Raw genomic sequence first — 26,373 nt, 5'->3', positions numbered from 1 at the left:
TTCCGACCTTGACACTGCAAGCTTAACGCAATCACGGCCGCAAAAGCAATTGATTGACATTAACTAGATCAGGCTGGCGCTTACAATTTGGGCTTGTTGTACTGGGTATCTCTTATTTACATTGGCTGTTAATGGCGTACTAACGGCAAAGGTGGTGATGGTATGATGTTTCGGTACATGTTCAGATAGCTTTGAGCAGGCTCGGGTAGACAGACATCAGCATCAATACTTCTTTCGTAAACAATTTCATCATTCATCAGCCATTAGGTGTATACAAGTGCTCTTTCACATGTGTTGAGATCCTTCTAGCAAAGTGTACTTCAGCCCCATCATCCAGGCCTTGGCATGCATCTGCTTACCACAACCCCTAGCCACGAACTCAATCACCCATACCAATAACACCATAACAAAATTCCAAGAGGTGACGTTCAAAATCACGTTACCTCTACCTTCGCGCGAGTACCGTGATACGCAACCCCGGACAGACTGTCCAACAAGGTACTACCACACACCAACCAACCCACGCAGCACTTCCTCAACCTCGCCAATCCGCGCCACACACAAATTTGAAATTCTCTTACCTAGAATTTCCGCTGCTCTTTCGCAAGAACCTCACTTTATCGACAAGCAAAACCGCCAACATGTCACACGAATCAGTCTGGTACTCGCGCCCGCGCAAGTACGGTAAAGCGTCTATTGGATGGTATGTCTTCGAAAGTATTTAAGGAAAGGGAACGAGGGATGAAAGAAGACGAATTATGCTGGGCTAACGAGGAAACAAAGTGTTGTCACTGGTGACAAGAAGAAGGCTGGTATCATTCGCAAGTACGGAATCAACATGAGTCGTCAGGCTTTTCGGGAGAAGGCGCAGGATATTGGGTTCGTCAAGGTACGTGGTCAGATGCGGAGAGTGGTGTTTCGCAACGAAACGAGGGGAAGAGAAAGGAAAAGCGGGAATGATGGGATAGAGGCTGACTAGGAGACAGTATCGCTAAACGCGCCCGCGATGGGTGAAAATCGTGATGAGAGAGTTTCAGGGAAAGAACACATGAGAGCACTACATCTAAGTAGCAAGAACTCGATCACGCACTTGGGTGGATGTGGAAGACGGAAGGAAGAGATTATGCATCGGTTTCCTGGTCTGTAGCTACCATGCTACGACACTATTCCCAATTTTCCCAATTGAGCGGAACCGAAGACTCGTCCCATGTTCATCCTTGCGCTCAGGTGTGCATCCCAATTAAGAAGACCTTATGCCCTCAGCCATCCCCTCAAATTTCTCTACCAAACCCATGACATCCCACACTCAACGCCCGAGCCACCGTACACATCACCAGCCTAAAACTCAGCAATATGATACCCCTCCAACTTCTCCCCAATCTCCGCCACAGACTCAGAAACCTGATACGGCCCAAGCGGATTCATAACCTCGATCCCACTCCCACACCCCGCATCCACAACCCTAACCGCGCTAACCACGCCCTTCCCCTTTCCCTCCCCCAAACTCTTAACCACCCCAAACGTGCCATAAACCCCACTCTTCTCCTCATAAATCTTGAAATAAGGAAACCCATGTTCCGCATACTCCTCATGGCTTATAGGACGGGTAATCGGCCTCATCCCCGTAACAGCTTCGTACAGACTTGCATTCAGAATCTGCGCATTGAACACAGTGGTTTTGGCAACGTCCCAGTTGGGGCGCAAGGTGTCGGCGTGGACGACCTGGTGGATGAGGCCGCCGGCTGCGAGGTTCATCTGCGCGGTTGTGCTGGGGTCTGGGGGGCCAGCGCCGCGCAGGCGGAGGACCATGTGGATGGTGGATTCTTTGTAGATGCGGTAGTCGTCGAAGTCGCGGGCGTCTGGTACGAGGGTTAGTATACGTTGGAGGGATCCATGGATGTGTGGTGGGGTGGGTGGGTGCTGGGCTTACCTTCGAGCTGCTTCCCGGCGTAGATCAAACGCATATCCTGTGTGGGTATGCCCGTTGCCTCGCGGATACGCAGCTTGAAGTTGGCGATGGGTTCCAGGCGGGTGACGTTGAACGTCTTGGTTGTGCCGTTGAGCTGCTTGAGGAAGATCTGTATGGGCTCACCGGGAAAGGGTCGTGGACTGGAGAGTTTGTACGGAGTGACTTCGATCTGGATACCGGCTGTAGCCTCCTGGCCTGTGATCTGCGCTTCGACTGAAGTCCCGCTGTTGCTGGGCATGGCGATGAACTGGCGGACTGTGCCGTCTCCGTTGGCGACGCCATCGATCCACTTCTGCTGTGGGACGACGATGTAGTCTTGCAGAGGAGATGCGGCTGTGGCATCTGCAGGAGCCTTTCCTAGGCGGACTTGTCGGCGGACAGCAGTGGCCTTGGTCTCAAGGGCAGGCTCGGCGGAGACGACGTTTACGCCGCCAACGTAGATTTTGATCTTGTAGGGATGCATGTGTTCTTGGACAGGGCTGAAGTTGATCCACATGGCCTCGGATTCTGCACATGCGTTAGTTCGAGGTTCAAGTTTCTTATTGATTTTGACGGTACTTACGATACATCGGGAAGAAAACGCCGCTCTTTACGACCATCACCTTGGGCAGGTTGTCGCTGTGCCGTGACACTGCTTCGAGTGGGAAGGCGCCGAGGTTAGGGGGGAGGTAGTTCGACTCGGAAGTGTCTGGCACACGGACTGTACGGCGAAAGGAGATCTTGAGGTCGCCATTTACCGTAATGGTATCCTCTTTCAGCGTGCACGACATTCCGGACTCGAGCTCAGACATGGCTGCGGCTGTTCAGCCAAACAGGTTAGCAGTGCGAGCTGGTTAGGTCTGCGCGCACAAACCCCAGAGTTTTAAGTGAGTGTGAGGGTGAGAGCGAGCCGGGTAGTGAGGTGAGCGATAATCAAGGTAAGTGTAGCAGGGACCCAAGGTACGGAGTCAAGAGCGCCAAGGTCGCCCTGAGTGACGAAATTGAGGGTCTATTTCATTATTAAATTCGATAAATTTAGGTTCGCTTCGCTGGTTGTACGATGGCATTACCATGTTATCCGATTGACTGCCACATTACACATTCTTGTGCTCAGTGGCTAGTCGAAGTAGGGCTCATACCAGGCCCTTTCGGCTCTCCTCAACCATCTGCAAACTTTTTTGACAGTCCCCGCAGTACCCTTTGACCCAATCCTCTACCTGCTTCTCTTTGCCCTTCTTGGCTGCGCTTTCTAAGAGCTTTCCAACCTTGCTACATTTGTGTGTCTCATCCAGCAGCCAGTTCTCGTATTCTGCTTCCACCACCTCCTTCTCGACGCGATTGACTACTCGTAAAGCAACGAGTAAGTCGTGACGATGCAATCCGAGATTTTGTCGCGTGCGATGGAGGCGCTGGGTGCTATGCGTAGTGGGTCTGAAGAAGGACTGGCCAGGAATGGTAGATGAGGGATCGTGGAGGAGGGTGGTGAACGTTTGATGGCTGTATACAATTAGCTAAGTTGGCGTCTTGAAGCAAAAAGAGCGCACCATTTGTTATCAGTGCTGGCCGTGACTGGCACTGAAAGCTCAAGACTGGTGTTGTTCTGGTTCAGGAACGACTCCTCAATGTCGCGAATGTAGATCGAGCGGGTCATCGTAGTCGATGGCTTAACACCCAATCGCGACATGTAGTTAGCGGCATTTCGCTCGTGCCACCAGCTCCAACTGTCCCTGGAACTATAGAAGAAGTTGGCTCCACCGCTGACTAGCAGAAGGCCAAAGAGCAACGTGTGTGCCGAGATGACTTTGCCAAGCCCGGCTACAATCGCCAATATCCAGCTCATGACTGTTGATACCACACTGATAACGATGTTGCCTATGTATTGCGCGACAAAGGATGCGGTCGTCTGCGGTCGTAACTTGAACTTCCGAGGTCGGTTCGGGGGTGGTATGTCCTGCGCATCGAGCTGTACAGCTTGTGTCTGAGATCCAATCTGGCCAAAGATGTTGGTGACCTTATTGGTGCTTCTGTTGTGGCCGAGCCTAGCGACTTGATCATTGACGACATCAACAAGATCTTGCGCCTCAAGCTCCAGGTCTTGCAGGGCTTGGCGTTCGATGAGTTTCCTCGCAAAACGTGGGTTGCGCTTCCAGTCCACCTTTGTGTGGATAGCAAGCTTACATCGCGCTTTTGACACATGTGTAATAACTGTCTTGCTGAGAAGTACAAATCGATCGTGGCCTGGCAGGTACCAGGGTGTCTTGCGATCTGAGACCACGTAACAAAGATGGTCATTGAGGACTTCGATGACCTGGTAGTCGTTTATGACAACAGCTCCGTTCTTACCAGGCTGTGCAATTTCGTACTCGAAATCTCTTCGCTGAAGGTTTTTATCGCTCGTGATCCATGGCCCTTGGACGATGCGGGATGCTCTCCGTTCCCGATATAGTAGCTGGAACACTGCACTCTTGTCACCGAAGAGTATATGAAACAATCCTTTCGCGCTGATATCATACTCCTTCTCCACGGCAACCTGCGTCATGCCAGCTGGAGCGAAGACCACAGCTTGCGACGGTAGTTTGAACTTGGTTGCGTTCTTTGCGGCACTTGCACCGGATGGTCCAAATAGATTACCATCAATGCGAAGGCTTGTCTTGATGTTCTTCCCGCCATAGCCTGTATCAACAGGTGTATCTGGAGAGATTTCCTCCCAACCCTCCTCACCAGGGGCATTGAGGCTTTCATCCGTCTCCATCCTGATCATTCGCTTCATCGTTTCTTCGAGGTTGTGTTCTCCAGTGGCAGTATTGCGTACGAGGAAATTCAGTCGACGCAAGAGCAATTTCAGAGGCTCAAGGAATGTCTTCACAGTAAGCCTAGTGGCGCCATCCTCCCTTGCGCCTGACTTGAAATGGAGGAAAAGGAAGTCGCAGTCCTTGCCGGGAGCAGCAGTGACTTCGTCAATAGAAGACATGCTTATTCCCGTGATGAGTACAAGACCAAGGTGGTTGCTGTAAAAGTAGATGTTTTTAGTTGTAACGTACACGCGCCCTGGGAACTCCTGCTGATCTGTCGGATTCCATACGGCGCGGAACACCAGCACGACTTTCTCTGAGCGTGGCACTGTAGGAAACAGTATCCGGAATTGAGCGTCTTGCATCCGGAGAGCGAGAGGGTAGTAATTTGGGAAGTCGACCTCGTCGTTGGTGGTCTTGGTGAGTGTCGGAATGGGGCCGCCCATACTACTCGACTTGCGATGAACAGTGCCAGTAGGGACGGGAGGTGTGCCATTCTTCTCATCATTGGGTCCAAGGACTGGAGACGGGTTGACAGGGCTCGGAGGTCCAGATTGACTGCGGTCGCGCGTGCTGGTCTCATCTTCGCGCCCAAGGACATTGACATATCCCCAGTTGACCGAGCCCCAGAGGTTAGCCATGAGCCCACCAGGCATGTTACCTGAGCGACCTGTCCCGAGACCTCGCTCTCCGCTTACGGCGACAGCGGCTTTGCTAAGGTTGGTCGGAGCCGGCGGGCTCGCAAGGGTGGAAGGCGCGAGACTGGTATATGGAAGTGTCTGGCCCATGACAAGCCGAGTATCAGGGAGGCCAGGTGCAGGCGCAGCAATCTGTCCAACCTGTACAATGTTATGACTAGCTGAAGCAAGACTTGCGGAGATAAGACTAGCAATGCCACCACTGGCGGAAGAGGGGTTGCTTCCACTCAGCTGAGGGCTTACTGTAGATTTCCTTGTCAAGTCGAGCTTCTCCATAATTCTGGCAGTGTGATCACGGCGGCTGCTATCGCCTTCAGTCGTAGTGCCACGCCGAGCCGACACATCGAAACTACCGCGTGTCGCATTGTTGTCAGCGCCGGGGATGCCGAGCGCGTCGGTACGGTCCATGCTGACGGTATCTTCACCAGGCTGGCCAGCTTGTCCTTCTGAGGTCTTGGCAGCGAACTCAGGGGCTACGGGCGGGCTTATAGAGAAAGCGGCGTCGACAGAGGCAGCTCCCGATAGATCCTTTGATGTATCTTCCAGTGCTTTGCGCTTGGCGACCTCAAAGGAAGAGATCCATTCGGTGATGTCGTTTTGCGTCTCGGCCTGAAGGAGGATTGTGGTGTCTTTCGTCTTGACTTCGAAACAGAAACGTCGCTCTTCTGCAAAGGCTGGTCGTATACCGCAGAGTAGAACACCAATCTTCTCTGATTCTTCAACGGCGCCGGACCGCGTGCCCTGTGTCAGCCAGCCAAAGATGCCGTTCTTGACGAAGAACCAGCGTCTTACCCAGTAGGTCCTGGCCGGCTTACCGGTGATTGTGCGCTGGAACAGCCAGCCCTGTTTTTCAGCCTTCTCGATGCCAAACTCAGGCTTCGCTGGGGATTGTAGGTTCGCGGACGAAGGCGCGGTGCCGAGGTATGGGACGGTCGAGGCGGCGTAGGTGTCCAGGTCTCGCGATGGTCTTGCGCTGACTTCGGCTGCGCCCTCGATCTGCTGCCGTGCTAGATGGAGTTCCCTCTTGAAGACACGCTCGCCATTCTCCATCTCCTTGCTCCAGCCCCGTACGCGCTCGACATCTGAAGTCCACATGTTGAAGCCTTTGTTCGACGCCTCTGTGGCCGCCTTCATATCGCGCCACTGCTCGTTGACGACCTTGACGAGTATCTTGTCCAGTGTCAGTCGCACTTGGGGAGCCATGACACAGAAGTTCATGCTGGCCTGGAGGTATGCCCGTCGCGCCTCGTGCAATTGGAAGGCGTCTTCTCTCAGCGAGGACGCCTCCTTTGTCTTGACCTGGCCCGCGTACCGTGCAATGGCTCCGTCAAAGGTGCGCTGTGTGGAGTCGAGGTTCTTGCGCGCCTCCTTCAGCATGCGCAGGTCGTTGGACACAAATGCCCGCATGGGTTCGCACATGGTCGCCTCGGCCCTCTTCATGCTGCGCAGTGTGCCGTTCCAGAACTCGCGGGCGCCCTCGCCGAATCGCTTCAGGGCCAGGACGGTGTAATCATGGTCGACGACGGCTTCGGAGAGCTGCAGGGGCGGATGCGAAGTTTGTATGTACGTGTCTACGAGCCCCTGCATCTTGGTGCACTCTGCGGCAAGCGTCGAGGTTGCGCGGATGAAGGAGTCGAGCCATCGTTCTATCAGTTCGATCTGGTCGCCGTAGTGGACAGCAGTCGCGCGGAAGGTGGGTGAATCGAGGGCGGCTTCTTTGATTACGACGGGTCTGTATGCAATCGTCAGCATGCCCGTGTATCCGGTCATATCCTCTCGGCCTACATCAGATCCAGCGGCCGTGACACGGGCTCTATGCTGAGCTGCGGCGGCTTCTCCTCCGCCATGCTGCCGACTCTCGCGAACAAACGCTATAGGAATGGGTATCTCAGAAGCAAGCAGAAAGAGACTAGACGGGCAGGCTATTATACATGGTCGGAGGCGTGGGTGGGCGTGTCGCGTGGTGCACCTCCTCGCCCATGCACCGCTCGATTGGTGTTGCGGCGGGTCCATCGTCACCGCCGCGGCGAACGTCAGTTCACGCGCTAGCGCCTACTCCACCAAAATTTTGTAAAGGCCCGGCGCGAGACGCTCCTGCACCAACCTCAACATCCACCATGGCAGGCACCAAGGAGAAGAAGCGCAGCAACGGCGTCAAGCGCGATCTCAACGCCGCCAACGAGCCTCCCGCAAAAAAGGCGAAGCTGCTCGACAACACCGACGATGAAGGCTCCGACAGCGACGGCGGCGGAGTCTCGCTCAAGGTCAACGAGGAATATGCCCGCAAGTTCGAGCACAACAAGAAGCGCGCCGAGCAGTTTCGATGTAGGCTTAGTCAGACTGTAGCCACATTCAAGTACTAACTTCCCGTAGTAGAAGAAAAGTACGGCAAGGACAAGGCGTTCCAAAACGGCGGCGACGAGTCGGAAGACTCCGAAGAGGGCGTAGAGGAGGACGATGCAGCCGAGCTACTCGACGAAGATCTCGACCAACAGGTCAATGCCACTCTCCAGGCTCTGCGCGCAAAAGACCCCCGTATCTACAACAAGGAAGTCAAGTTCTACCGCGAACTTGAAGAGGGCGAAAATGGCACAGATGAGAAGAAGAAGGAGCCATCAATGACACTGCGAGACTACCATACCAAGAACTTACTTGAGGGAAAGTACACGGGCGAAGACGAGGACGAGGATGCGCCGCCCAAGACATATGCGCAGGAACAGGAAGACGCTAGGCAGGATCTCGTCAAGGCGCTCAAGGATGCTGACGAGGAGGAAGACGACGACTTCATCGTCGCAAAGGAGAAGCCGCACAAGTCCAAGAGCGACAAACCCAAGATTACCGCCGAGGATGTCGAGAAGGCCGACCAGGACCCCGAGACGTTCCTGTCCAACTTCATGGCGTCTCGCGCCTGGGTACCCACGCAATCTGCCCGCTTCCAGCCCCTCCTGTCCGATGACGAAGAAGAAGACGCCGCGGCAGACGAGTGGGAAAACTCGTACAACCTATACTTCGAAGACACAACTGGCGCGAATGAGAAGATCATGACATACGCGCGTGATGCTGTCGCGAGCACTACAGTCCGCCGAGACGACAAGAGTGGCCGGCGCAAGGCCCGTGAAGCCGCGAGACAGAAGAGAGAAGCCGAGAGACGGGAGAAGGAGCAGGAGCTTGCACGTCTCCGAAAACTCAAGGTGGAAGACATGGAGAACAAAGTCAAGCAGATCCGCAAGATTGGAGGTCTGAGCGGCAGGGACTTCAACATCGACGAGTGGAAGGAGGTGTTGGAAGCCGACTGGTCAGATGAGCAATGGGACGCCGAAATGCAGAAGCGCTTCGGTGATGCTTATTACGGAGACGCTGGCGTCGAGGATGAGGAAGAAGGTGGCAAGAAGAGCAAGAAGCCCAAGAAGCCAAAGTTCGACGATGATATCGATATCAAGGATCTCGTCCCTGACTTTAAGGACGACTCCGAAGAAGAGCGACCCGACCTCTCATCCGACGAGGAGATGCCCGACGCCGAAGCAGAGGACGACGAGGAAGAGACCGGTACATCATCCAAGAAGTCCTCCAAGCAGCGCAAGCAAGAACGCGCAGAAGCCAAATCTACCGCACGTCGCGACCGTCGCCTTATAGAAAACCTCGTCAATCAAAACCTCGAATACGAAGCCGCTCTCGCTGCCAAGCCCTCCAAAGCCGCCTCTCGCTTCCGCTACCGCGAAACATCTCCCACGAGCTTCGGTCTGACTGCGCGCGACATCCTGTTAGCAGACGATAAAGCGCTGAACGACTTCGCGGGCCTGAAGAAACTCGCTGCGTTCAGAGATCCCGTCAAGAAGAAGAAGGACAAGAAGTTCCTGAGCAAGAAGGCTCGCATCAGGCAGTGGAGGAAAGACACTTTTGGCGACCCCGACGGACCAAAGGGCGGATTCGAGACTCTACTTGGTGAAGAAGAGGCTGCAGCACCTAGGCGTGACAACCGCAACGACAGTAACAACGACAGTAACATCGTCGAGGGCGAGAAGAAAAAGAAGAAGAGGAGTCGCAAGAGGAAGGCCGCTGCTGTAGAAGCGTGATCATTTATCCAGTCTACTTGTATACCACCGTTCTGCAGAATCGATACCTTTGGATCTTCCATTTGACCATATCTCTTCCCATCCGCCTGTTCTCTACTCTGATCCATCCCCTATGACGCTTTCAGAAACCCGAATCTTGAACCACAGCTACAACCACCCTCCACACGTCCCTTGAATCAAACCAACAATCCAGTCAGCCATTATTCCAGCCTGCCAGCAACCATCCCTTCGCCACCACACGTCACATATCACACATGACCAATCCCATTGCACGCATCTACACGGTGAAAAGCAAAGAAGATAGACCCAGCCAGACGGAAGCAAACCCTACAGTAGATAAAGAACGCGGATGCGGACCCGGGAACCAAAAGGATTTGTCCCCCAAGAAAGGGAGCGGGCCGTCAGGGGATACAAAAATAACAACACCAACAGCTATAAAAAAAAATAACACTCCTAGAGCGGCAGTTCTGGCGGTGGTAAAAAAGAAGACGGTGAACGTGGGGTCTGGGTGGAGTCGCATGGTATACAGGGACAGCATAGGCGAGGTTTTACTTCTTCCAAGAAACAAAGGGGTGGGTCAGACAATGCATCGGGGCTGTGCTCTCTTGACTCTCCCTTGGTATCCCTCTCTCGGCAGATTGGAATTCGGGGCTCCGTGTAGCTTTTTGTTTTATACTTTCGCTGTTCACCCGTTTTAGGGTGCCGGTGCGTTTTTCGGCTAGATGTGAGTAATGGTAGTGTAAGGGTAATACAGTAGACAGTCAATGCCATGTCAGGCCGGCATTATACTACGTTGCAATTCAATACATGCAATGGGATGATGATTTATGGATAAGCTATTACTTTTGCCTAGCAGGCATACGCCGGTCCATCTACTACCCAGAAACCAGCAGGTCCAGCTCCTACGCGTGCCGCATGCGGAAGATATCATGTTATCGTCATGGTAAGCAGTGGGACTAGTCGGAATGTTCCCTTCCGTATTCCCAAGTAACTGCACTGAGCCGTGTGATGAGGAGTGGACTCGAGATGGTATTCGTCCAATTTCGGGATGGTTTTCGTGCGATTGTAACGGTGATATCAGACGGAGAAGGGTCGACATCGGGTATGGTGAGGTCGCACAGTGATCGCACAGAACTCGAAGTCCCTCTACTGGTCGTCCGCATCGTCGGGTTGGTCGAACAGGAAGTTCGCGGCCAGCTCCTCGTTCTTGTCGCATGCAAAGTAGGCTTGGATAACGAGATCGCGCTCGAACCCAAGGCGACATAGGCGCTCGATAGCCTCGCGCTCCTCCTCAGTTACGGAGATGGCCTGAGCACCGGGTGGCAGCGGCGCATCCTCGTCTGCATCCTCGGCCAAGAGCTGCAGGAACTGCTCTGGGTTGCTTGCGATCATCTGCGCCAATTGAGGGTTGCCCGCGCCGACCTGCTGTAGGATGGGCTCAAGCATTTGTGGCTGCTGCTGTACAACCTGTCGTAGCTGCTGGAACTGTGGGTTGTTGCGCAGGAACTCGAGAGAGTTGGCATTGAGCGCACCGGCCGCAGCACCGCCGCCAGTACCACTGGAACGGGCACCGCCAGCACCTCCACGATTTTGAGCAGCCTGGGCAGCGGCCTCGAACAGGTTCATCGGCTCATCACCTCCGGATGGTGCGTTTCCGGCAGGCGCAGGTGTCGCACCTGTGTTGCCACCAGCAGCGGGCGTGGGAGAGGTCGGGGCACGGGCTTGTGCTTGTTGCTGTTGCTCTTGGAGCGCGCTCTCTGGGATGCCCTAGAATGATGTCAGCACGTGTGTGGAGGCCAGAATGATGACTTGTCCTACCGTCAGGAGATACTCAACCGCGCGGTCGGGGTTGAAGAATGCGGCGCGCATGGCCCGGTCAATATCAGCCCGCGCGAAACCCATGCTCTCCATGTTAGCAATAGCGGCCTCACGCTCTCCACCCATAGTCAGAGCCGAGGGGTCATTGAAGCGCTCGCCGGATGCCTGGGCTGGCGCAGGAGAGGGTGTAGCGGGGGCGTTCTGTGTGTTGGATGAAGGTGCGGGCGCGGCAGGAGCTGCGGGCGTCTGGGCTGCTGCTGGAGCGGGTGTTGAGGGCGCTGCTTTACTTGACGATGCGGCGGCGGCCTTTGGCTTGGAGACCATGCAGACGATGAAGCCCTTCTCCTCGATGTTGTACGACTCGACCGTGTTGGCATCTTGCAGGATCTTGCCTATTATCTTGTGTCAGCGACTGTGCTGAGCAGCCATGTCACCTCACCAGCTTACCGGAGTAGATGAGCTTCTGCTGGGGAACTTCCCAGCCCTTCTCGGCCTGGATCTTGGACTTGAGGGTGCCAATCTAGTGTGTGTGTCAGCAGGGCGGTTGCGATAATTTTCTGGATGTGGCGGGTCTGCGCACCGTTTCCGAAGGCTCGGCCTCGATGACGAACTTGTTTTGCTTGAGGTCCTGCAGGGATTAGCAGGCTTTAATGTGTTTAACAAGGCAGTCGGTGTCTACCTTGAATGTGATCTTCATCTTGGCGGTTGCTGGGTGCGTGGTTGAAGATGGAGCTGGGTTGGGCGGGGTGTCGGAGTCGGTGTTGGAGGTGAGGTAGTGGGGATGATGAGGCAGTTCTTGGCGGGGGTTAGTAGTACCGCGTAGTGAGAAAGAAGGTAAAAGTAAAAGCAAGAGCAATGTGAATTCGAATGTAGCCTTTATTCTCACAAAGCGAGCGTCGTTTGCTCAGAAGGTCATGGAAACATGGTTCACTAGGTTAGGCTGTCGTCAACCACAGTACACATTACCACTTCACAGCACCTCTCACACTGGAGCTGTGCGCCACAGCTCTGCCAAGCCGACGCCACATGTGGCGCAATTCCAGGCTTCACTGTTCCGGCGCATCGTTGATCGTGAAGCAGTGATCGCCAATGCTCAGCGCAAAAGAAAGACCCCTAGACCTAATCTTCGGTATTGACGTACCCACCACACATACCAGGTGTTACTGGCCACGAGAGTTACTTTTCTGCGCCGGATGCTGACATCCAGCTCAGGGCTCGAATATCGGTTGCAGGGCCCCAACGGCCAGAACACGGCCAGTGACGCAACAGCAGATCGCCCAGCCGCAGCTTCATCTCCTCCCCGGCTAGTGTGCTGACATCGCATCGACACACGGCACGCTTCCACATGCCGCGCATCGCCAACTCCAAAATCTTGACAAGGTTGCAGGTGTTGTCATCGTTGTCGCCCAGCCGGTTGCTGCTCATCGCTCGGCCCTTTGTTTCAATCCCCGCCCTAGAGCCGCCATGAGTCGCTGGCCATGAGGCGACGAGACCGTTTCACCGTCTTGCCAAACTCTGGCTAGGACAGGCCGACTGTATGACTGTCGCCTATTGATATGCTGTGCTCTCCGCACTGCAGAAGGGGACTATCGTCGGTCGCACCTCCGTAATGCCTCTCCAGCGCTTACCAGCCGTGGCAGATCGAGCGAGTATCCACAGCTCATCAGGCGTGGAAATTGTCCGATCGCGTTCTTTCCGGGTTGTTTGTTATGTCTGCCGAACGCATAGTCAAAACAACGCGTCAGGAAATGAAGGGCTAAACTTACCGCAGCTCCACACCATAAACTTTGACAGGTAGGCCCTTGAGCTGTTTCCGGCTCTCGACGCCTGACCCGGTCTCGCTCGCGATTGGCCGCTTCTGCTCGTGTTTCGAAAAGACAAACTGTTTTCCTTCTTTTGCATCAGATTCCAGCGCATCCGGCCTACTGCCACCGCGCTGAATCATAGGCTTGCCATCATACTCTCAGCTCTGCGGCCGTGCTACTGCATTCTGCTGTGCCAATGTCGCATCGCCATGCCCTGAGGTCGTGCAGCGCCATGCTCGAATGATGCTTGCGTGCATCCCAGCAGACTAGTAGGGGTTTCCCCGTTTGTCCCACGCGTATTGCAGGCCAGTCCACGAAACAATGGGCACACATCAGCCTTCTCGACTTCACCCAAATTTATTATTACTTGTCGTCGCTCCCCACATGCTCTCCCTTCTTCACGCCGCTGTCCAGTCCCTTTTTCGTCACTCCGTCGCTCGTCATCCAGTCGTCACTCATCGTCGAACAACGCTCGCTTCACAAAACCCATCGTATTCCTTAGTCGTTCCACCGAAGATCGGCCAGCTATACCGTACATACTATAACCGGACTAGACCCGCATCAGCCACGCCCCGTAACGGCTTGCTCGACTATAGTAGCTGCAGCTATACAGCCGCATTATTTCCTGCAACGCGTCCGACTCGCGCCTGCTCGGTTTCGCGCCTCTCCACAGCAACAATACCGGGGCTCCATCTTACATTTCAACCGATAGTTCACCCACTTCTCTGCAGCATCCTCTTCGGTGTCCTTCAACCAAAACCAATTATCGACAATCCCCCCTGGAACCCCCTGGTACTATAATACGACAATACCTCCCGTCTGTATCGGTACCTTGAGGCACTCCAGGCTGACTGTCGCCTTCCACCAAGAGTCTCCAGGCCGGGGTTTGAGCTGACCAACAACCTTACGCCTCTCGTCCATCATGTTGCAATCTCGAAAATTCTACCTTTCCCTTGTTGGCGTTGTTGCATGGTCAAGCACAGCCGCGGACACTGTCTTGTCTATCTTGGAAACGGCATCTCTTTCTTCCTCTCAATCCTCCCTGGTCAGCATTACGGCTGTAGCAAGCACCTTCGATGTCGTCTCTCTCTGCTGTATCGGTTTCTACATATTTCACAATGTGGGAAACGTCCGCGGAGCTCTCGAACGATCAGGTCGGGCAAGAAAGACTCTGGTAACCGTCAGCGTCCTCATATCTGGCGCTGCGTTGGTACTGTCTCTCATTTCGATCATCATGATCAAGTCAAGATGGGCAGAGGTTACAGCCGACCCTTCTGTTGCACCGGTCTCAAATTGGGACAGCCATGTTTCGGGACAGATCGCAGCCTGGGTCATATCATGTCTCGGTCAGGCCATCCTGTACACCTCATCGCTATGGAACCGCAAAGCACCAAAAGTTCAAACTGTCATCACATCAGGCCCTCGTGACTCAGTCATGAGTGAACTGCGGACTTCGCGCCCAAGCCATCTCAACTTCGCAGAGCACGCCCAGCTTGCGACTCCCATGGCCATTCACCAGCAACCCGAGGTTCTTGGAGCCTTGCCCTCGCCCACCTTCTCTACTCGCTCATCGCAGTCGCTCAGATCTTTCCGAGAGTCTCTGCGTCATGTAGTCCGCCCAGTCAACTCGCGCACTACTCTCATTAGCCAGAAGTCCTTCACTAGAGACGCCCCAGCCAGCATCTACTCGAACCGACAGTCGATTGATACTGTCTCTCACTCTGATGGATTCGATAGCTGGGACACAAGCAGCGTCAGCCTTCCAGCACGCGATGTCGTCCTGCAGCAAGCAGCACCAACAAGAGGCACCACGTTAGAGCCTATCCCTGGCAGCCGTCCTCACTCGCCTGCTCGTGCGTTGGACGGTCCGTTTCTCTCAGAACTTCCAGAAGAAGATGATGAAGATCTACCCCCACCCCCAAAGATGATGCCAGACATCTCGCGTCCGCCGAGTCCAGCATGCAGCGAGGCTCACATCCACCCCTTGTTCAGGTCGGAGAGCCCATCAGGTCTACCGCCTCCAACAATGACCCCTGGTACGAGCATCATCGCCAGCCCTTACTCCAACCAAGCCATCGCATGCCCGCCACGATCGTTCAGTCGCATGAGGTCGAACAGCAATCTTAGTCAAACCGCCATGGGCCCTCCCTCTCTCCACCAAGCCAGAAGCTTCACCCGTGAACGCTCAGCAAGCCTCCAATCAAAGTCCAGGAGCCCATCTCCTCCCAGTCGCGAAATGACACCTCCGATCCCCGACTTCGTGCTCAACTCTTCCCCCCGAAGCAGCATGAGCGGCTCCCGCCGTGTCGCCCTCCAGTACTCTCCTGATCGATGATGGATCATCACGAGGAGTACTACCTCTACTCTCTTCATGTCACGCATATAATGTGAAAGATGTAATGTCTCTTACGTTTGTACGATACGATTTCCCTTACACTGTTCATACCTTTTCGGTATACTCATTCTCATTCTGTCACTAGCTCTCGCCCCCATAGGGGTTCGATCGAGCGTTGAGCGTTTTTGCATCGCGCCTCTTTTTCTTATCAGGTCTGGGCTCCAGCATACAGGGCTGTTTGAGCGGACAATCATCATCATCTCGTTATGTATAGTCGTAGTATCTTATTGTTTCCACATACAACTATTTGCTGGTCAACTAGTCAGGCGCACTATCAAGACGGAAAGCTAGAAAAAACCCGGACAAGAACGGACGGGAAGAAGGAGAAGAAGAAGAATCGAAGAAGGTTAGGCCGCAAGGCCGCAAATCACTATACCCAAAATCAATACAACAAAAACTACCACCATTTGTAATCTACAAGCATCTTCTTTCGTTGATACTTCTGTCCAGCAAACCATAATCCGCATTATTGCGAAGAAACTTTCTTTCTCTACCGAACCGGAACCGGAACCCCTCAGCCTCACCTGTCGTATTCCAACAGTTCCCTTCCCGCAACGACGCTACATGACTGACAACCACGTCCCTTCACCACTTCAGAACATGCATGATGCCAGCATGACCCCCTCTTCACAACATGCAGTCTCTACCCTGCCCCACGTAGCGCCAGTTAGCCGAACCTCAATCCAACGAGGGAGATCCCCGCTCAACATCGTGGGAATAAAGCCGCGTATCGGTGCGCTTCATTTTATTAAATTTACCGGCCGAATGTTCTTCGTTGTTGGCGAGCATGCGGGGAGATTGAACCTTATGTGATGACGAATTCGGGCGTGATTGCCCTGATGGATGGGTGTGTGCGTGCGCTGCTGCTGCCCGGAGTTTGCGGATATGGGTGTGGGTGCACGGGCGGACGGGTGGGAGCCCGAGATAGAGCTTCGATGGAGGGAGGTCGTGATGAGTAAGAGCGGGAGCGGGAGATGGTGTTGAGGGGAGTGTATTGTGTGTTTAGGTTCGGAGTGAGATGGGTGAGATGGGTGAGATGGGTCGTTTATATGGTTTGTTGGGTTGGCGGACTATTGGATGGGTGCAGTGGTGTTGAAGGCATGGGGCGTGATACTTGGGGTATCTTGTCGGAAAGATATTCACATTAGTGATCTTGTGAAGAGGATGGATCTGTCGGGACCGTCGTTGTACTCGAATTTTAGGAACTTGCTTCGACTTGCATCATGGTGTGCGCATTGTTGAACTGTAATTCCCACCACGTACTTTGGCTTCGTACTTTGGTGTGTTAGCCTTGCGATCGGTTTGAGGCAACATCAACTGATGCGACTTGTGTCTATCACAATGTAAATATTCTCAAAGAGGACAGACAGTTGACCACACCACAACTAGTCCATTACGCCAACCTGGTGCGCCATTGGTTGTTGTAGCGAAAACGGAGCGTTGAGATTTCGGGCGAGACAATTGGCGAACAGATGATAGTACTTAAGTTGGTGCAGTGGAAGTAAATGAATGAGTATCTGGAGGTTTTACAAAAACGTCTAACTCAAAGAAATCACAGGTATCATGAGGAAGAGCAGGTGTGTAGTAGTGTGACTTGTTACGCTTTTGATGGCTGCTCATGTATTGTGGCGCGCTCCACGCTCCACGCTGACCGCCGATCCGCTTGTCCTTTTGGTCACACGCGACATCAACACCTCCAGCTTCTATCAGTGAAGAGGAAAATGCGCGAACTTGTGTCCGCACTCGAACAGTACAGTCACTGCGCTCGCCTTTGCAAGTATCCAGGATAGGAAACCAAGTCCAGAATAGTCCGTCTTGAAACCCCCTTACTTATTCAAAGTCCTGTCCCCAAGCCATGCAGTACGACGCGACGGATGCATGCATGCTGCGCCGCACTCTTCGCGACAGGGTATACGGCTTCTAGAAACACTGTTAGAGAACAGTAGCAAGAGACGAGATCACAAGTCTTTTTGACTTCAAGTACACATCATGTTCGTTTTTGCGTTGCAAATTCCAAGTGAAGGGGGCAGGGGCAATGGTGACGATTCGGGAGGATCGTCCCGTCTAGCGCTGCGGCTAATGACGTGCGACGTGAAACCTGGATGAAGCAACTTGAAAGCTTCCAGAAAGTACGCCGAATGCTTCGTGAAAAGTCCATGATAGCGGTGCTGCGAGGACGTCGCAACAGACAGATGCGATGACTTGAAGTGGCGGGACACGGTGGCGGCAGGGACGATGAGTGATGCACGTAATTTGGGTCATTGCCCTCTTCGGCTGGCGTGCTGCATCAGAAGGCTCGAGGCGAAGAACCAACAGCGCCGTCAATAGTGGCCAGCAGCCATAGTAATTACTGTAGAGTAGGACTTGGATCCGAGTCGCATGACGACTGCGTGAATATATGGATCCTATTGTACAGTACGCGTTGCGATTGTTGCAGGTGAAGAGCTCGCGAGCGCTGTCATTCGTGGACTCAGATCCCAATCGGGCAAGGCGCCAGGCCTGACCAAGGATCTCACAAGAGCTTCATCTTCATGCGCCGGATCAACACGATTTCCACGACCCTCGCCAACCTCTTGTTGCTGCTCCACAAGTGCGCTTTCTGCGCTATCTCCTTATACTGATATTTCTCAGCATCTACTCATCTCAGCGCTTCCGCTCGACTGTGCCACACGGAGCATTCCTTCTGCAGGGTTATTTCTGTCTTGCGAGCACACGCAACCTCGACATCTACAAGCAAATCGCGTACAAAGATACCGAAACGGCTGTAGAATACCTCAAGATTAATCCATGAGTCTATGGATCTTTGACTCGGACTTTGCGTCACGCTGTCAAGCAAGTCACCGCGCTCACTGAGGCGACTGGTCAGAGTAAGTACTTCACACCCAGCACTCACGTCGCGCAAAACCACCGCACAAATTCCAACGATCTACGAGTTCAGCGGTTCAGGAAGCGATGGAATCGCCCACTTGCTTTCTGCTACTGACATCGCGACGACCATGTGCTGACACGTCTTGCTTACAGCACTACCACCACTCTACCTACCCCACAAGAAGGTGACAATATCAGAAACCCACCCAAAATCATATCTTAGACCTGTAAGTACCCAATCGCATACCCGAAGCTCGGTTCTAGTTTCCGCCACCCTCTCATCATGTTATGATTCCAGGCTAACGGCTGCTTCGTCCAGGTCTCCGCTTACAGGTCTCACATAACGACAATGCCGCCGAAACGAAAGTTCAAAGGCACAAAGGTCATCTCTAACAGCCCTCTGAAGGCACAGCGTAAGTCCGCAAGGCTACTACAATTGCCTCTTCATGCTCCCTATAGGGTTATGCTAACCTTGGCATAGCCGCTAGCGCATTGTCTAATAAGCGAAGTAGTCTTCAGGGTTCGAAGACATCTCGCCTTGCTCCTTCAGTACCGTTCCAAATGACAACGCGTCGCGGTGCAAAAGGCACGTCTAACCACACGAGCTCGGCTGGCTCATCTAGCGCAAGCTCTGGCAGCCGTCGTAGTTCTCTGGATGAGAACGCGCAAAACGAGGATGCAACTCCCGACCATGAGGATGCGCGACCAGCCAAGCGCAGCCGAACATCGTCCGATTCTGGTTCGCCGCAGAGATCCAATGGCTCATTCGACAACAACACACCCATGAATGGCACCCAAACTCCAGAGCTTCAGAAACCTGCATCTAGTGCGACTTCAACGGCACCAAAAACAGCAGGAAAGAGGAGACGCGCATCAGACGATTCATCACAGTCCAGCAAAACACGTCCAAACGGAGTTCTCACCCGAACCCAAAGCGATGTCTCCGAACAACAACCGCGCAAAAAGCGCAAAACAAAAGAATCGCAAACCGACACCGCCGCCGACCAACCTCCTGAGTTAACTGATGCCAGCACTGCACCCAACTCACCTGAGCAGGTTCCAGATGTTGACGGCAGTCAAAGCCTTCAGAACGTTCTGCCGACCAATGGCGATGCCCCTGCAAAGTCCGGCAGGCGTTTGCCCGGTCGTCGGCGCCAACCGCATCCGGACATCAATGTGGAGACTGATTTGCGCCGACAGCTCAATCTTAAGATGAGCTACCGCAGTCTTGCAAAGGTTCAAAAGGCTTTATTAGAAGAGTTGGCAAACCGTACTACGAAGAATCTTGAAGATGACCCCCGGTATCACAAGAAATGTCCGGAGTACGAAGCCGTCATGGCCCAGCTGGACCAACGCCGCGACGCCCGTCTGGACCAGATCAATTCTCTGCGCACATATCGACTTGAGGAATTAGAACGCGTCCGCATCGCCGAGGAACACATTCAGCGAGAGCAATACGTCAATCGTTTCCGGGAACTTCAGGATGACTTTATGCTCCAGATATTCTTCCGCGCGAAGCAGCTGGAGCGGGAGATGAAGAGCCAACACGCTGATGCCACAGACGACGAAGATAATATCCTCCCGCCAACATTCAGTGACGAAGCTCACCATGCCGAAGACTATCGCATCGGATCAAAGTTCGCCTCACGGAGCAGGGCTTATGTTGAGGCGGACAAGGAACTTGAGAACGACTCAGTGCGACGAAAGTTCACTGCAGCACGAGTCGCCTTTGTTGAGAACGATGAAGAGGCTGATGATTCGATTGAGGATGTAGCTGGTGGCTTTGCCAAGTTTGACGGCCCAGATCGCACCGAAGCTATTGCACATTACAACATTGCGAGCCTCGCTGATGCTGCCATCGAAGTCGAAAGGACGCCAACACCACAACCAGAACCACCAGCGATCGAGGTCATTCCAAATGAGCATGCTGCTCTGCTCATGATGCTTGCAGATATTTCAGCACATCAGCCGCGTACCACTGCCGCGCCAAAACCTCAATATCACTACCCAGATCCACGTCAACAGCCCCCACCGCCGCCGCGAGCGACAACACCTGTTATCAAGCAGGAGTTTGTGCGAGAAAAGTCGCCGGAATTCGCACAGCCAGCCATACCACTAGGGTTGCCGTCGCAAGCTGCGCATAGCAGCCCTCCCAAGGGCACCCAGGTCGCAGTGGATCTTACTCAAAATGTTTCCCGTTCGGAGCCCAATGCTGCACCGCCAACGAAAGAGACTGAGGTCCCTGCAAGGACAACACCAAGGTTATCCACACATAGAATCATGGATATTCTCAATGACGATCAAGAAGTCCCAGTCTCAAGGACAAGAGAATCGCAATCCTCAACTCAGCAGCCGAGCACTCCATTAATGCGGGAGTCTTCCACACATCCCCAGACGCCGTCTAGGAGCGACGCACTCAGAGTAGACGCTGTCATGAATAAGGAAGAGCCACCTATTGATCAGGCACTGATGGACGCATTGAGTGGCCCGCCTCAGAGCAACCCGCCATCGTCACCGCCATCGAACACTCAATCGTGGCAACACCCCAGTGTGCCACCGCAGACACGAGAGTCTGACGAGTCATTACGTCGTCGGGATCCTTTGCAAAAGATCAGGGAACTTCTAGACCGGAAGGCACGCGAGCTTGGCCGAGAACCTCCAGACCGTTCTCACTATAGACAGGCTCCTGCTCACTGGAGAAACTCAATGCTCCCAAGCATAAACACCCAAGACCGAGGAGAAGTCGCGGCATATGATCCGACCAGGCCATCTACTGGGCTGTATGATGCATTACCGGGTAATTATCCATCGCGTCGGCAGTCCCATGAACAAGCTCCTCAGCCATGGGAACATAGCAGGAGGACGAGTGGCCATCAAGTGTCCCAACAATCGGCAGCATCGCCATATCAGGCCCATGCTCCCCAGCCTCACTATGGGGAACACAAGCAAGGCCCAACTCCACCAACACATCAAAGCCCGTATGCACCACCGTCAGGATCGTTGCCGCTCCCACCAAAGCCACCCGGTCCACTGCCATCAGCGCCGCCGATCAACTTCCGCTTCGCGCATTATGATCCTGCGCCGCCGCGCCAACCGTATCCACCGCAATCACCAAGCTACCCACCAACCTCACATCCGCCACAGGGTCCGCCACCACCGCCATACCCACCAGCATACGGCGGTGCTCCATCCTATCAAGGCGGCTACATACCACCGCCAGGATCCTTCCAAGCACCACCCCCACCGTCTTCCTCCATGGCTCCATACCAACCGCTTAAGATTCACCAGTACGGCGGCCAACCCATACTCCCCGCGAACATGGCACCACCCCCACATAGTGGACCACCGCCTCTACCCTTCATCGGCCAGTCTGGACCACCGCAACAACAGGGGCCTCCTTCTCAGCACCAACAACAACAACAGCAGCAGCAGCAGCAGCAGCAGCAACAACAACAAGCCTACTCTCCAACGCATCCCCATCCCCCACCGATGCAATACGAGCAACGTGAAGCGCACTCTCAAAGTAATGGTGAACGGTCTTCCGATCCACAATCAAGACCTAGACGGCAGTACAGAAGCTATCACGCCCCTGGTACGCAATTCAGAAGCTACCAAGGCCCCGGAGAGCAGCGGAGGAGAGGCGGCTGAACGACCCACTACTAATTGTACATTACGATCCCACATGCCCTTCGCTATCATTTACATCTTTCTTTACCTTTTCCTTCTCCTTTCTGTCGATTTGTACAGGGGAAAGAGTTGCATAAAGCGGGGAACCTCTTTGTTCTTGGATGAACGGGCATTTGCATGTTCCTAGCTGCATTGGCGTTGTTTTCTATCGTGTTATACATGTGTTTTTCTCTTTTTGCATAGCACCCTATCTTCTTGTTTGTAGCATCTGTTCCAATTGGATACCCTGGGCGGTTTGCGCAGGATCTTGCGTGTGGGTGCGTTGTTTAAGGTAGAAAAGGTTTATTTAACTAGTCACGTGCATGCCTTTCGTGGTCTTTGAGTGTGACTTGCTCATGATATTCTGTGCCTATACTACGCTGAAGATGTTCATGCTTGATTGAAAGAAAGTATATATGAAGATTGGGTATCACTATCATCCCGCTACACCAAACCACAACATCTGCACGAGCACTTCGCACAGATCCGTTCCTCCACTCCACATTCCTCCCCTCTACGCCCTCCTCTTCACCCTAGGCGTAGGCGTCCACTCCCTCCCCAATGCACTTCCTCTCCCCTCGCCACCAAACCCAGCACTCCCCCCTCCTTTCGGCGTCGCGCCACCCATTCTCTCAAACAGCCTCTGAGCAGCAGGCGTCAAATCGCCCTTCGCCTTCCTCCCAGGTGTCATACCAGCAGCAGCAGCCGCCTCGCCCCTCCGCGGCGTCGGCGCACTCAGAAACCTAGGCGTCTCGCTCGTAAAGATGCCCAAGCCCGACCCCGTTGGCTTCGCCTGAGTATGTGGATTCGATCGTTTCGCGCCGATTTTGTCGACCATTCTGTGGTGCATTTTCTCGCGCGAGGAGGAGTCGTTTATGGTGAAGGGGGTTGCTGTACTGGTGCTGTCGAGACCGTAGCGTTCTAGGAGGTCGGTTGGCGCGTCGTCGTCGTCGTCTGAAGAGGGGGAAGGCGGCTGTGCGTCCACAAAGGCGTAGCCATTTACTCGCGGTGTTTCGCTGCCTGTGTATCCTCCCTCGCTGGGATTGAGGCGCGGACGTCCTGCAACGGCGTCACGAACGGCGGAAAGGGTGGGGCTGGGTGGGCGAGGGGGCTCGGCTTCTGGGGCGGGGAGACGCGTGTTGTTGTAGAGGACTGTCTTTGGGGGCGCGAGGGACGAGTTTTCGGCTTCTTGGGCGCGCGTCGGTGCCCATTGTTCTACGCTGTCCGGGCCGAACATGAAGCTGTTTAGGGCTGTGTGGCGATGGCCTGTGGGTGCGGCAGGCCGCTCGTCGAGGTTCTGGCTTGGTTTGTTGCTGAGAACGAGTTCTTTGCCTGAGGATGCGGCGGCGCGGGCTTCGAGGACTTTCTGCTGTGCTATGCGCTGTTTGCTTGCGTATATGTTTCCTTCGCGGAGCCAGACGTTCTTGTCGAATCGGGCTTTGTTCTGCTTGTCGATGATTTGGCTGAAGCTCTCTTGGTCTTCACTGGTGTACTTTGCTTGGAATGCGCCTAGGCTCATGTTCAGGTCGACATTATCCAGTTTCCCTAGGCCTTCATCGTTGTCTTCGATCTCCGTTCCAGCGACTGTAACAGGCGTGTCCGCGCCCCATACACTTGGAGTCTTGTCGCCAGCGCCGCCTGCCTTGTCGAACCTCGTCCTCGCTGCCGTCTTTCTTTGCCCGCTCGGCACCGGCGTCATGACCTGTGTGAGCTTCTTGCCAGCCTCTCTTATCCATGACCGATCTTTGCTCTCCACCGCGTTCAGATACTCTCGTTGTGCGTCGGCTTCCGCCAGTCCTGGGAAGAAGTCGCGGCGAATGATGTGCGAAACGGCGGAAACATAGGTATCTTCGTCTAGGACTACGGAAGGGCGTTTTATCCGTTTCGGCGCGGGAGGCGGTGGCATAAGCGCATTCGACGCGCTACGCTTCGTGAGCGCTGTTGAGTTGGGGTTGGACATAATGTAGTCGGGGTGGGGTTCAAGTTTGGAGGGCGACTGGAGATCTCTAGCCGAGAATCGAGGCGGGTCGAAGGAATTGCGAGGGTCAGATGCCACTGAGCGGTGGAGGATAGGTTTCCGTAAGTGTTGTGCACCCACGCGGGCTGGTGAAAGAGCGTTGGCGCAAAGTGACTTTCGTGGACGATGATGTCTTAGCGTCGGCAGAAAGCTTCCACCGCCTCCAGCCCTACCAAGGCTTGCGGGTGAAGGTACCTGCATAAGTACCAACACCAGTGACACAGGATACTCGGTTAGCCGCATGATTTCAAATCTTCGTTAATTGAGCAGAATGAGGTCACTTCAATGGACAGAATTTGGCGCTACTCTTAGCATTGTTTCCCTAGCATATCTGCATTGAATCTACGTGCGGTCGCACACAGTACCCTATCATGAGAAACTCCAGCTACTCAGATAGTCTGGTACCAACATAACAGTATTGTGAGCCTGTGCTCTTCCGTGATAGCATCATATCAATATCCCGACCCTATACAGGGCGAGTGCCTCTTCCGATCGCTTTGTACCTCGGGGCCAAATCGTGATTCTTTCAGCAACGCACTAGGGTGATGGCGAGTGGAGCAAAAAACGGCATCCTGGCCAGTAGCCGTGATCTAGTAGAAGGACTCGACCATAGCGTCCTTGTGTGTAGTGTTGATGTTGGAAGGGCCGTTGCCCTCACCAAGCCTGAAGACAGACTCGACGACGGAGAGCTCGGTCGCTGTGGTATCAAGACCTAGATATTGAAGTTAGTCCATGCTCGTCTTGACAGTCTGAAGACTTGTACGCACCAGTGACGGCCATCCAGTCATTGACGACCATACCCGCACCAACGACAGCGCTACCGCGGTTCACACTACCAGCTACAAGCGGCACCTGGAGCAAACTCGACAGCTCATCTTGATCCTGAATGCTTGTCTTTGGGTGCACAATACCGCCCTGATTGCTCAGAGCCATGTAGCTTCCAGTGAGCACGTTGTCCGCGATGGTCTGCCTAAACACCTCCACACCCAGCACATCGGCTATGATCTCCTCTGTTTCGCGTTCTATATCCGGATGTACGAGAGCGACGTGGTCGTTGCAACATATTACGTTGCCAAGAGCTGATAGTCGCTCTTCTATTCTCTGGATCTTGACTTCGTCGGGTATGGAGTTTCGGAGATGCTGGAGTTCTTGGTCTGTGGTTGTGGTGGGGACGAGGAGGCCTTTCTTGTTACTGTGGGCTTGTTAGATTTTGGTCTTGAGGCATACGTCGCATAGCGCAAGCTGTCGCGAGACTGTGAACGTACCCAGCGGTCAGTCTGCCGATGATCCTGGTTCCGGCGATGGTGGCGTGGCAGATGGGAATGACATCTTGGAGTTCGGCTTCGAAGACACTGTTGCGCCACCGTCAGTACTAATTTCTCGCAGACTTTGCTGACCACGGTCGCATAGCATGTCGCCATACTGGGTCAACCCGCGAAGAGCTGTTGAGCCATGCGCACCTGTAAAAGTTCTCGCTCGCGCCGACTGCGACAATCGCATACGCGTTGGTGAGTGTCGCGAAGACACCGACTTCGTTTGAGTTTTCGAACTGAGCGCGGACAGCCATGATGATTGAGTTGAAAGTCGAGTATGTGTGTGAGGTTCTGTGGGGAGTGGAGAAGAAAAAGAAGGGTCTTTAGTACGTGGTTAGTGAGCTTGTGAATGAAGTCTGCAGAAACTGTGAAGGCGGGACTATTTTGTAAAGAGCGACATCATAAGCCCCGCTACTCGATTGGGCCTAGCGCCTTCGACTCATCTTGAGTGAACCGAACCCTGCATATCTGGGAGGGCCCACCGACTCCCTTCGCCACTGCATCTGGATGTTGGCGCTGGACTGGCTGTGACTGTGAGAGTGAGGAGTCATTACTTGGCGACTTCGTCAGATGAGATGAGATGAGATGTTCGTCTCGACGTGAAGCGACTCATACTCGTCACCGTGCGCGCTTTCGACGTGTCACTGGGATCGCACGTCCTTCATCGTGAAGCAAGCCACATCCCTTCACTTTGACTTATGGCTGTGCACTCGCCCATTCTGTAGCCTCGCCCGACTTGCAGCCTCATGGCAACCGGACGCATCGCTTAGCAACGACCACGAAACCTTGTGATAGACTTTCGGAGGATTACTCAAAGGCGACTCAAGTCCATCGGTGTGGTCGATACTTGATCAGAGCACCGGCTTTGCTCAAGTGCACGGTGCGAAGCTCCACATGACACATGTCATAACACTCCCGTAGTCTTCCGGCTGATCGCAGTGAAGCGCCCAACTTCCTCAGGTTCAACCTTGCGATGATCA

The 26,373-nt window shown here is 54.0% G+C and overlaps 9 protein-coding genes across 9 annotated transcripts; 4 read left to right on the top strand and 5 right to left on the bottom strand.

Moving 5' to 3' along the window:
• Positions 1-641: 641 nt before the first annotated feature.
• On the top strand, positions 642-995 carry BKA58DRAFT_440482 (uncharacterized protein; the record flags this gene model as incomplete). Its single annotated transcript, XM_046173751.1, has 3 exons — positions 642-703; positions 784-889; positions 987-995. The coding sequence occupies 3 exons, from the start codon at positions 642-644 to the stop codon at positions 993-995; spliced, it is 177 nt and encodes a 58-aa protein (XP_046023917.1).
• Positions 996-1,338: 343 nt separating this feature from the next.
• BKA58DRAFT_458640 (uncharacterized protein) lies at positions 1,339-3,107 on the bottom strand (the record flags this gene model as incomplete). Its single annotated transcript, XM_046174679.1, has 3 exons — positions 2,532-3,107; positions 1,931-2,476; positions 1,339-1,859 (listed from the first exon to the last, which is right to left on the bottom strand). Exons 1-3 carry the CDS (start codon positions 2,758-2,760, stop codon positions 1,339-1,341), a joined length of 1,296 nt encoding a protein of 431 aa, XP_046023916.1. The 5' UTR covers positions 2,761-3,107.
• BKA58DRAFT_187053 (uncharacterized protein) lies at positions 2,921-7,436 on the bottom strand. Its single transcript, XM_046165514.1, has 3 exons — positions 7,224-7,436; positions 3,493-7,170; positions 2,921-3,445 (listed from the first exon to the last, which is right to left on the bottom strand). The coding sequence occupies exons 1-3, from the start codon at positions 7,283-7,285 to the stop codon at positions 3,082-3,084; spliced, it is 4,104 nt and encodes a 1,367-aa protein (XP_046023915.1). The 5' UTR covers positions 7,286-7,436; the 3' UTR covers positions 2,921-3,081.
• Positions 7,437-7,520: 84 nt separating this feature from the next.
• On the top strand, positions 7,521-9,638 carry BKA58DRAFT_187039 (ribosome biogenesis protein Kri1). Its single transcript, XM_046165513.1, has 2 exons — positions 7,521-7,763; positions 7,812-9,638. The coding sequence occupies exons 1-2, from the start codon at positions 7,556-7,558 to the stop codon at positions 9,509-9,511; spliced, it is 1,908 nt and encodes a 635-aa protein (XP_046023914.1). The 5' UTR covers positions 7,521-7,555; the 3' UTR covers positions 9,512-9,638.
• Positions 9,639-10,657: 1,019 nt separating this feature from the next.
• BKA58DRAFT_411947 (XPC-binding domain-containing protein) lies at positions 10,658-12,026 on the bottom strand (the record flags this gene model as incomplete). The annotated part of the gene is made up of 5 exons (XM_046172326.1): positions 10,658-11,278; positions 11,330-11,721; positions 11,777-11,849; positions 11,910-11,957; positions 12,009-12,026. 5 exons carry the CDS (start codon positions 12,024-12,026, stop codon positions 10,658-10,660), a joined length of 1,152 nt encoding a protein of 383 aa, XP_046023913.1.
• A 1,842-nt stretch (positions 12,027-13,868) lies between these two features.
• Positions 13,869-15,505, top strand: BKA58DRAFT_186984 (uncharacterized protein). Its single transcript, XM_046165512.1, has one exon. The coding sequence runs from the start codon at positions 14,057-14,059 to the stop codon at positions 15,467-15,469; it is 1,413 nt and encodes a 470-aa protein (XP_046023912.1). The 5' UTR covers positions 13,869-14,056; the 3' UTR covers positions 15,470-15,505.
• A 3,241-nt stretch (positions 15,506-18,746) lies between these two features.
• BKA58DRAFT_402430 (uncharacterized protein) lies at positions 18,747-22,045 on the top strand (the record flags this gene model as incomplete). The annotated part of the gene is made up of 2 exons (XM_046171718.1): positions 18,747-18,810; positions 18,879-22,045. 2 exons carry the CDS (start codon positions 18,747-18,749, stop codon positions 22,043-22,045), a joined length of 3,231 nt encoding a protein of 1,076 aa, XP_046023911.1.
• Positions 22,046-22,403: 358 nt separating this feature from the next.
• On the bottom strand, positions 22,404-24,172 carry BKA58DRAFT_386140 (nuclear protein DGCR14). Its single transcript, XM_046170434.1, has one exon. The coding sequence runs from the start codon at positions 24,021-24,023 to the stop codon at positions 22,578-22,580; it is 1,446 nt and encodes a 481-aa protein (XP_046023910.1). The 5' UTR covers positions 24,024-24,172; the 3' UTR covers positions 22,404-22,577.
• A 498-nt stretch (positions 24,173-24,670) lies between these two features.
• On the bottom strand, positions 24,671-25,647 carry BKA58DRAFT_411943 (eukaryotic translation initiation factor-like protein 6; the record flags this gene model as incomplete). Its single annotated transcript, XM_046172325.1, has 4 exons — positions 24,671-24,792; positions 24,848-25,272; positions 25,346-25,432; positions 25,541-25,647. The coding sequence occupies 4 exons, from the start codon at positions 25,645-25,647 to the stop codon at positions 24,671-24,673; spliced, it is 741 nt and encodes a 246-aa protein (XP_046023909.1).
• Positions 25,648-26,373: the final 726 nt, after the last annotated feature.

Source organism: Alternaria rosae, assembly GCF_020736505.1.
Source record: "Alternaria rosae strain MPI-PUGE-AT-0040 chromosome Unknown BKA58scaffold_6, whole genome shotgun sequence".
Lineage (NCBI taxonomy): Eukaryota > Fungi > Ascomycota > Dothideomycetes > Pleosporales > Pleosporaceae > Alternaria > Alternaria rosae.
This window is presented reverse-complemented; position numbering and strand designations above follow the sequence as displayed.